Source organism: Electrophorus electricus, chromosome 1 (genome assembly GCF_013358815.1).
Source record: "Electrophorus electricus isolate fEleEle1 chromosome 1, fEleEle1.pri, whole genome shotgun sequence".
Taxonomy (NCBI): Eukaryota; Metazoa; Chordata; class Actinopteri; order Gymnotiformes; family Gymnotidae; genus Electrophorus; species Electrophorus electricus.
In genome coordinates this window covers 29,470,851-29,481,529 of record NC_049535.1, presented here as the reverse complement: position 1 = coordinate 29,481,529, position 10,679 = coordinate 29,470,851, and the positions used below count along the sequence as shown (strand labels likewise).

The window sequence follows — 10,679 nt, the reverse complement described above, 5'->3', positions numbered from 1 at the left end:
GAATGACAGCTCCATTCACTGGCTGTTTCAGTCTAGTCAGTACAAGAGCATTCAGGGCTACTGGCCACCTCTTTTGTTGGCTTGTGCAGTGAGCTCCTGGTGAGCAAGCATTTACTGAGTGCGTAGGCCACAGAATGACCCTCTATAGTGCAGTGCATGGTGGGAAATATCTATGGCAGGTCTAATCTCTGATGAGGGTAACACACATGCATAAAAACATGTAAACACACACAGCCCACCCACATATTCAGAAGTAAGATGTGTCTTGAACATAATGCCACATAGTAAGTATGCCTTTCTGAAATTAGGTTCACAGGTTTGACTTCTAAACTACAGATAGCTGCTATGATTCCATCAAACTAAAGGCATATAATTATATGCTATGGAAACATTTACATTAAGACAGTAATATTTGTTTACTCATTTACATTTCATGTAGATATGTTAAGTGTAAGCATGTTAATGTGAAATCCATGACTGAGGCCTGTAAAATCTGGATTTCAGGTCATTTAGAGTAATCCACTAAATCACTTGATTTTCATGGCAGTCTACATCTACCTCATTCTTCCAGGAATCTATCCAGCATTGAGGATGAAGACATTACCTTGAGTGGTTTCTAGTAATTTCACATACGAGACCTTTTTTAATAAAAAGCATCCTTACCCAAGTGTAAACTTTGAAGAGGAAAAAGGTCTTGTTGTACTTGGCAAATGCTTATGGTTGTGATAAAATCACAAATGAAATTTTCCACACACATATTCAATCAAACACTAAGCTTATAAATCTTCGTAGTATATATGTATGCATAACCTCCCAGTCTCAGAAAAGGTTGAAGGCAAATCGGTTTTCTCAGCAGGGCACATCCTTGTTCTCTAACACTGTTTTGATAGTAAAGTATTCCAGCTTTATTTGCCGTGACCATTTAGAGTCATAACAAAGCTGATAAACTTAAAAGGGATAAGGAAATTTCAAATATTACAGAAACAGCAGTCAGTTTGGCAAAGTATCTGAATGTTTGAATCTCTCACAAAAAAGAGCAATATAAAATAACAAGTGGAAGGACACAGAGCCAATTTAAATAAATGCAAGATCAAGTAGCAAAAACTGCAATAGAAAATAGCTAATAAACTAAATCTGTCAAGCTCAGCAAATTACTTAATAAGGCACATAATCATCTGGAGAAGGTGAGACCTAGGATGACATTAAATCAATTGGCAGATGATGCTTCTTTGGGCAGGCTGCCGCTCTTAATCTCTGAGTTATGACTTGCAGGGGTGCCCCAGGGCTCGATATTCAGCACACTCACACTGCTCACTGTCCAAACTTTACCCCCAGGATTCAATTAATACTTACCTTGAGTGCATCTGACAGGTAGCCTGTTACTTGGCACTTCTCGAGTTGCTAAGCTATGGTAGTGGTGATTAAGGGTGATAGAGGAGGATCAATGAGAGTGTAAGAATGGTGGAGAATGGCTTACTCTTAATGGAAGAGGGAAGATTATTCTGTCCTGATTATTCTTATTGCACCATTTGCATTTGGCAGGGCATGATGTAGCTTTGTGTGTCAGACATGAAACCATAAGTACATCAGAAGACTTGTTTATTTGATTGATCAACATATATATTTAACAGTTGTTTGGTTTAAATCATGAGACTCGTGTAATCAAAGCATTCCCTTAGAATATTTTTTTCTGTCTGGTGCCATCTCTAGTGTTTCTGTCTCATTTATTGATGATCTAGCTATATGGTAATCAGATGTTAGTTGTTTGTGAGCTAAACTAGAAGGCAGCTTGTTGCTAATGATCAGAGAACACACAATGTGCCATGATCTTTACCTCAAAGGACACTTTGTCCCTGTCACCTCTCTGATTTCAAACCAATTTCACTCATGCATGTTTTTCCCATGGCACCATTTAGTTTTGCTCATGATGGCTCAAAACAAAGCTTGTTTCTGGGATGAGAAGCACCAGTAGGCATTTTTGCACTTAGCTGCTTGCATAGTTCTGCTAATCAAGAGTTGTTGCGCAATACCGATAAATCTCCCATGCTGACGGGTGGCGTAAATAAAGAAAGCGGGCCTCAGTTTGATTATCCAGGCTCCCTGTAAGCAGACAGCCATGAGAAGGGCTCTGCTATTCATCAACCTGGATCTGCTTTCCTCTCAATCTCTTGGCGTGCTCGCGAAAAACCCACTCACTGATTGCGTTTAATGTCTAACACATGGCCCTGGCCAAGCATTCCCACCACTGCCGAGAGAGGCGCCTGGCTTGATCAAGCGACTGTGACTGTGGCCAGAGGGTTGTATTGTGAAACTGCAGGGATCTGGAAAGCATGGAGGTAGCGTGCTGAGTGCAACAGTTGGGATGTGGCAACTGTGGCATTTTGGTTCCTCTTAGAGCTACACAGTATGATTAGGTGTTGGAATCTGAATTGCAGCTAAATGTTGGTGATACTGTATATGTGTATATGTATTACCTACAGTGTTCACATTTCAATGTGCTTCAACCTGCCCTTTTCGGTCACTGTTCTCCCTCTTCCTCTCACCCTCTCTCCTTTTTTCTCCTCTTTTACTCTTCATTCATTCTGCATCTCGGCAGATCTGCAGAGGACCCTTTCTCAAGCTGCCTGGGGTCACGTTTAACCTGGAAGTACTGTGATTGGGCTGGGGGTCACTTCACCGGCCTCCAAATCGCCTGCATCCATCCGTCACTGTCAAACCATTATTAGTGCTATTATCATCAAAGTCAGAGGCTGAATTATTGCACATGCAAAAGCCACGCTGCTCGGACTTAACGGTGACCTGCAGCAGGATGACTGCCAATAGGGGTGAGACCTTGCCAATGACATCACTGTAATCCCTTAAAGGTCGAAATAGCTGACGCTGAGCAGAGCAGCTCTCTGGGATGAGAACTTGCATATTGCACCGTGTCTGATTAAGTTTATAAGTCTAGGTTTAGAAGAGGTTTTTTTATGCACTGTTATTTTATTAATAGCAGAAGAAAAATACTTTTACCAACAAACTAAAAAAGTTTGCCATGTGATCCATAAAATTACTGCAAATGCTTGCTAAGAAACAAAACTTTTTTTTTTTTTTGTCTCAGGAAGAACCCTTTTGAAATAGGTTTTGTAAAGGAACCCAGAATATTAGATCGATATTCTGTCCCATCTGGGAAACATGCCTACGTTTTGAACTAATAGAGTGGATTAGTGTGCTATGCACACAGTCGGCCTGCTACTGCATCACATCTACAGTGCTGCCTTGGACACGGAATGGCCTGCATTGTGTGGTACTCAAGTGTCAGTCCTTGCTCTTTCCATGCCAGGGATCATGAAAAAGCATTGTAGTCCTCAGGCCCTGCATATTCATGAAGTCAGTGAGGGGATAAAAAACTGGTGATGAAAGAAGAAATTGGCATGGCAGGGAGTCTTACTGAGTCACAGACTGCTGAGTATGTCTTCAAGCTGTCTGTCAGCCGTAGTGTGTGTGTGTGTGTGTGCGCACGTGTTAGCGTGTGTGAACTAAAGAGGGCTTAAATGAAAATACACAGAACACACACACAGACACATGCTTTTTATTTTGGAGAATAAAGGAAGAAACAAAATGCCTTACATATTTGTATAATCATTGAACACCGTGCTTTAATTCAGTTAAATTGTGTCTGCATTTCTGTAGATATGCTGGTGTCAGTAAAACAAACTAGAGTGATATGAACACATGAACAACACTCCAATATTTCTAAGTTCATGAGTCTCACAGTCTGTTTCATTCAAATTATTTTTAAACAGTGCACACTAACATACATTGTTTAATTATACAAAAACAGTTTTATTATACAAAATTAACTTGATATTTATATTATCATTAACCACTGTACTTCTGCACATGAAATGCTGATGTGTGTTTGCGTGTGTGTGAGCTCTCTCAGAGCTGTCTCAGTCAGGCCGACTGGCTCTCCTCTTTGTCCCCTAAATGGGTTATGCTTTCCCTCTAGCTGATGGGAGTGGGGTCAGAGTTCACCCTCGACAACCCCGTCTGGTCAATCAAAACTCACTCAATGCCAATGCATGACCCCTTTCTTTATGGTCCTATCTACTTGTTTACTCTGAAACACTGCAGGGAGAAAGAATGACAGAGAGACAGACAGAGAGAGAGAGAGAGAGAGAGAGAGAGAGAGAGAGAGAACTGATGCTGCTGTGGACCAAAAGATTTTAAATTTTTTATGCAAGTTATGCATGGATTCAGTTTGATGTGTAGGAGGAACAGTTGCACGTTAGCCTTAGTGTGGTCAAATTAGCCTGTTTATACTTTGGTGCCTTTTTTTGGTGCTGCCTCATGGTCTGTGCTTGGCAGTAAGAGCATCTCTCTCTAGCTGCTGATATACAGACATGAATTTCACCTTTTGCATGATGCAATTTCTCTCATTAAATCTCTAACCCATTATGAGAGAAGCTGTTAAACTCTGTTGATATCAGCAGAAAATAGCAGGTCAAATCATTTCCAAGGGAAGTCGCATTAAAGTAGAGAAGCGATAGGATAGAATGCTTGGCAGAATAATTATTATGTCTGTTGATGAATTATTAATGTGATTACTACATACATCCAATATCACACCTAAACAATTTACTAGACAAGACATTACATTTACCTATATGATGCAATTTTGGATTTATGGAGGTCAGTTTCAACAAACTACTGTTATGGAAGTCTGAAACTGAAATACTTTATATTGCAAAAAATCATCATTGATGTAACAAATGAAATAAATCTAGATTCACTTCTCACATAAGAAATGACTTCATTAATGCAATGGCCATAATACCTCCTTACTACAAAAAAATAAAAAATAAATAAAAATAAAATAAAAGCAAAGCAAAAAAAAAAAAAAAAGCAAAGAAGGATCTAAACAGTGACCCCATCTAAATCGCTACTGCTAGCAAGCAGGCACTTTAATAGCCTTCATCTCCTCCTACTCTGGTCATTAGTCCTGTTAATGAGTGGCCAGTGCACCTTCAGCTAGTTCTGGAGACCCTCTCTCCTCTCTGGCTTCCCTTTGGAATCTCTGTTTAATGTCCACTTCCAGAACCTCAGGTGTTTCCGGACACACTTAGTCTTCACCCTTGGGCACCTGGGACTGACTAAGGTCAAATTTTGTTCAACCTTTCGCCAGCATCTGTGCACACACAGTCAAAATGTAAAATGAGAGAGAGAGAGAGAGAGAGAGAGAGAGAGAGAGAGAGAGAGAGAGAGAGAGAGAGAGAGAGAGAGAGAGCATTGTGGTTTCTGAAGAAAATGGAAAATCAGGAATTATAAAGTTTATATCATCATTAACATATTTTCCTCAAAATGTACTGCTTAAATGATTCCAAATGTTCAGGTTCTGGTATTTTATTAGATTCATTTTCATAATATACTTTTCACGGAAATGTAAGCAGTTGTATGCTACTTAGAAAAAAGGGCAGATACACTTAGCCTATTAATATATTCATAGATTATGAACAATATCAGTTTTTATTAATCCCGCCTCGGGGCATTAAAAAGGAAAAGCTCTAAAAGAATTCTTGTTAGTTGCTGATACAACCAGTCATCCGATGAACAACAAAAAAATGAATGCAACAATTCAGATTTTCTGATACTCGCTGAAAACATTCAGCTGTTTAAGATATTCTTTTTATACTCTTTAATTTGGACTCGCTGAACGGTGAGAAGCCTGTTACTTATGTCCACACGTGAGAAGTCATCGGACTGTCACGGACCTCAGCCACGCCATGATCAGCATATTAAAGAATCGGGCAGCTTTTCAGTGGGGAAAACGGATAATGGACGAAAGATGAGAAGGAAAACAACCGCAAAACGCCTTCTAAATAACGCATGCGAAGGCTATGAAGAACAACCTCAGCATGAAGCGATTGAAGTAAGTATGCCACAGTTCTAAGTCTTCGGTCGATGTAAGCATTAGCCTTTTGTCGCCGATATGATAGCTACCCCTGGGAGACCCATGTTGTTAATTATAACAATTGTTTTTCAGCATAGACCATCGAAGATAAGACGACAGCTACGCCCTGCCATAGGCAGGGCAGAAGAGATCAGACCATGTGATGCTGGTCCTTTGAAACTAATAACAAGGGTCAGGCTTTCCTTACTTTTATACTAACTGATCATTTGAATTAATTTCCTTGCTGACTTGCTCATAGCTTTACATGTGCCATGCTTGTTTGATTAGGCAGATCTTTGAGACGTACTGAACTCTTTAATAAAGATAACCCCTGAATATTTCCCTTAAAGCATGTTCATGTACAGGTGTCTTTAACAACTGCATTTTGTATTCCCTTTGTGAAACAGACTTTTGAAACTGATAACGGAGCAGAACTGACCATAAGAGACGGTGACCTCACTATGGAGGTACAGTCAGTTCAACACACTTTACGCACCAAAGATCATGAGGTAGTCATGATATAAAAAGTAGTACATTTTAGCCATGTGTTCACATTTATCCATGAAGGGTCTGTGCATGGTCGTGGCATATTGTCATGGCTGTACTCATCATTCCAGGTGTTAGGAAATCTCCAAACCTGCTCCAGATCAGAACTTATCGCCATGGTGTTGAGTATGCAGCGGGAGACAGACAGCCTCAGGGAGCAAATAAAGACTCTCACAGGTCTGCAGGACTGTCCGATGTCCATAAATGGGATCAGTGATTAGTTGTATGCATGCTACCTACTTCTACAAGCATATGTATTTCATAGCTCTATAGCAACAATTTGAAGTTGCATGTTTATTTTTAAAAAGTCATTTGAAATGAGAAAATTAATCAGATTCTGATTTACAATATGTTCAGCATGTTATATATTATAATTAGCACATTATATGTTCAATATAAGTTTGCCAACAAATGTTTTCTACTTCCAAAATCCGGGTCATTCTCTAATTTACGTAATTCACTAATCCCCATAGCTGTGTTGCCTTGTTCTAAACAGCATGTGGAAGGTTGGCACAAAATCTTGAAGAGTTGGTCACAAAGAGCGACGGGTGGTTAAACTGCTGCAGTGTAAATACAACCCCCAGCATTCCAGGAACACATGAGGGAAACTTTGCCCCAAGTCAAATATCTGGCCCAGATGTCAAGAAAGATAAGAGGGTGGAGCGCCAAGGCTCCTCCCAGCAGGGGCGTGGCCAAGAGAGAAACAGCGAGACACTAAGAAGTGAAACGGCGCATTTCCAAGAGGTAATCTATCTGTAATGTTGTCTTATTATAGATCTGGCCAATGTCTTAGGGACATGATTCATTTGTTTCTCACATATTTAACACTCTTAAAAGGAAAAAATACATCGCATTTCTTTTCAGGGTTCAGTTTAGAAGTCAATTTATTAATCTTCTGTCTGAAATTGAATTACATTTAATTTTCTGGGACCTTGTTTATGTATATTGACTGTAAATTTAATTCTGTTGTCAAAACCAAAGATAAGCCCTCAGCTGCTTGTTCAGTGATGTGCAGTTTAGAAGAAAAGCGTGCGCTGTATATTTTAAAACAGGTCTTAACTATGCCATCTGTAGCTGTGGGGGGAAATTCTGGTTAAATGCAACTCCAGACAGTTTCACTCAGAGGAGCCTAAAAATATTCTGCTGCAACAAGAATGCTTATATTAAATAAAGTAAAGCATTATAACAAAAACATGCCTTTGGTCAGTCTGACATGCAAGGTTAAATAACTGAACTCTTTTACTAAATGCACTAGTTTTAAGCCAAAACACACATACGCATCAATCTGAAATTTATGTGTATTCATGTAACCACAATATATACCCATGACAGACCTTGAATCAGAAATCCATGCTACATGGATTTGTACTCTCATAAATTGCTGATGGGAAAAGCCCCAGAGCAGGCTTGCGGGTAGTGGCTGTGACCTCGCGCTCCACCGTCCCCTCCCAGTTTATCCCTGTGGAGCTGCTGGAGCGCTGTAACACGGGCACCACGGCACAGAAGCTCACCAACGAGCTTCTGCGGGGCCTCTACGACAGGGACCGCCTGGCCTCACACTCCATCTCCGGTGCCGTTAACACCAAGAGGGGCCAGCCCAAACCAGCACTGCCTGCCAATGAAATCCAGGCTATTCTGAGTACGCTCCCTTAATGTCCCTTTGCCCAAAAAATTGTTTTTATTTTCTGTGATCTAATCAAGTTGAGTGTCAACATGTTTATGCAGGGCCAGTTAAGACTTAGCTATACATTTACATATTCTGTAATGGCTTTCTTATTTAATTTCTTACTGAAAGCATAATAAGACATCATTTCCATGTTTTTTTCCCCTGTTACCATGCAGAAACACTATTCAAATAATCTCCCATTCTTTATGTAGATGATCATTTTGAATTTAGGTTTCTAACTTTCCATAAATATCTCCACATTCTCAACAGGGGCAGTGCAGCGCTACTTCCCTGGAAAGACAGATTCTGAAATTAAGGGCTACATTCGACAGAAGCTTCAGAATGAAGCCAAAAGGCTCCGGAAGAAGCCAAACCCATGTGAGGAGCCAGTGGCTGAGCCTTAGGAGGGTGTGGATACAGTTAGTCCCAAGAAGATTGACATCTCATTAAAACAGTGCTATCCCTTGACCACTGAATGAATGGAAGAAAATGAAATTCTTCTCTTGAAAACTTTCTTTGCTCTGTTCCTAGTTATTATTGTTAATGCAGTTTATTCTTTGTGATGTGGAATGTCTTACATACATTGTAAAATTGTTTCACATTGACCAAACAAAACTGCTGATTGCAGCTTCATGATAGCTAGAACTGAGGTCATGGTTTCTCAAGTGTCCAGCACTGTTGGAGGTTGTTTCTTGATTTTTGGTTAAAAATACATGTGCTTGCATAATTATTTAGGCATAAAACAGCAAATTAAGCTTTGGTTGTTATTCGGAAAACAGTGTTGTCCTGTATAAGAACAGACATTTTGGCACTTGCTACATGTAATAAAATGAAATGTTGAATTACACATGTAATGGGATCATAATACTTCATTTTTATGTGCTGTAATTATACACTCTCTCCCTGTGAAGCCTTATTTGTGTCAGATGGTCCAATTTCATCTTTCAGCCTATGATTGTCCAATAAATAGTGAGTTTCACTACTAAACAACAGTATGGCATTTTTACATGATTTAGGAAACAAGTTTTCTGTTTGCCTGAACCTCAGCTACGTCACAATACACTTAAAAATGTAAAATATGCTGCTGATAAGTTTAATCCCCATGGCCTTCGTGCTTCATGATATTTAATAAACTGACATTATATGACAAAGATGTCCATGCTTTTTAAATGAAAAACCGTACAACTATTCATTGAAAATAATAGTTCAATCGTAAAATGAGGAAGCTCCTGAAGGCTGTTGATGTAGTCCAGTCGTATGAAAACAACCAAAGATGAGCAAGGAATGTTAAACATTTGGAGGAATTGTATCTGTATTACAGGTTTAATAGCTATTCACTTTAAGATCTAAGTTTCCCTTCCATCTTCTAATACCCAGGGGCCCTTCAGGAGCTGCCGGCGGCCGGCTCGCGAGGAACTCATCCTTGCACCAGCCAGCTGTGCTGCCTTGCTCCTCCCCCCTGCTAATATGAGAAAAAGAAAACAGTTGAAGACTGGGGACAAAGGATGGCGTGGGAACCACATATGGTACATAATCAATAGGCCTTATCATACACACACACCGGCTCACTGACACACACGCTATGGGCCAGGCCATTATCCGTGATACATGAACCTAATCCATTTAGGTGTCAATGATACAACAGATCGGAGTTCTGAGAAACAGCAGTTTGGTACTGCAACCATATCTTCACCGATCCAGCCATCTTAGAGACCCCCCCCCTCCTCCATTTTCAGACAGGAGATCTGCTAACAGGAAATCAATGGCCTCCTTTTGTAGCTACAGTTTTAGACATCCTCATTGTGTCGTTCCCTTATCTAGTGTCCTGTCTTCATGAACCACTTTGCTTGTATTGCGTAGTGTAGACACCGAGTTTGGCCAGAATCTTAATCCAGTTCCAAACAAAGAAAGATTTGATATCTCAAATAGGTTTTGCTATTGCTATTTGATTTTTGCTAAAAGGAAGGCACTCTCTTTTGAACTGTCCTAACATAGCTTGGTAACATCTAAACTGTTTGGCAACAGGGGGCTCAATAAACTTCCTTTCAGACCCTTCATGCTCTTTAAGGGGGCCAACACAAACACACATGGATCCCGCAGTAGGACTCCAAATGAGCTTGGTCAAGGGCAGGCGGAAGGAAAACAGAAATGAAACGATTGGGGAACGCTGATGTAACACCTCCTCCTGAAGATCCATACAACTCCCGCCGTGCTGTGATATGTCATGTGAGTGGTGGCTCTGGCGAAAGACATATCCCACAATGCCCTGCAAGGCAGGGTGCCGCAGAACCCGTTGTGGCGTCCTTATACACCGCCATGTGCCATGTTAACTTTCCATTTGTCTTCCTCTTCCCGTCAGGAGCAGGTCCAATATTGTCGGGGGGGGGGAGATCCTCCCCGACAGTGGAAAACACTAAAGATATTGTCATTCACGCGAGCTTTTCAGGGTACACACACATAGGTATGATTTCTTAACTATGATGAGTAAAAGGCACAGCTAATATTGGCTGGGCATTTGCAAGCAGCTCACACATC

The 10,679-nt window shown here is 40.5% G+C and overlaps 1 protein-coding gene across 2 annotated transcripts; it reads left to right on the top strand.

Annotated features, from left to right (window-relative positions):
* Nucleotides 1-5,546: 5,546 nt before the first annotated feature.
* LOC113569896 lies at nucleotides 5,547-9,273 on the top strand. Of its 2 annotated transcripts, none has more exons than XM_035528652.1 (7): nucleotides 5,547-5,911; nucleotides 6,026-6,124; nucleotides 6,340-6,441; nucleotides 6,550-6,655; nucleotides 6,975-7,222; nucleotides 7,931-8,117; nucleotides 8,415-9,273. In XM_035528652.1, the coding sequence occupies exons 1-7, from the start codon at nucleotides 5,717-5,719 to the stop codon at nucleotides 8,546-8,548; spliced, it is 1,071 nt and encodes a 356-aa protein (XP_035384545.1). In that variant the 5' UTR covers nucleotides 5,547-5,716; the 3' UTR covers nucleotides 8,549-9,273. The 2 variants fall into 2 exon arrangements, with proteins under 2 accessions (XP_035384545.1, XP_026853797.2); XM_026997996.2 differs by having other exon boundaries at nucleotides 5,548-5,911; nucleotides 6,340-6,399.
* Nucleotides 9,274-10,679: the final 1,406 nt, after the last annotated feature.

Excerpts from the sequence above, each read along its gene's own strand:
- LOC113569896 (XM_035528652.1), top strand. The coding sequence starts at position 5,717 with ATGTCCACACGTGAGAAGTCATCGGACTGTCACGGACCTCAGCCACGC. Across the intron at positions 6,442-6,549 it reads TACGCACCAAAGATCATGAG|GTGTTAGGAAATCTCCAAAC; the intron begins GTAGTCATGATA and ends TCATCATTCCAG. Across the intron at positions 8,118-8,414 it reads TGAAATCCAGGCTATTCTGA|GGGCAGTGCAGCGCTACTTC; the intron begins GTACGCTCCCTT and ends CATTCTCAACAG.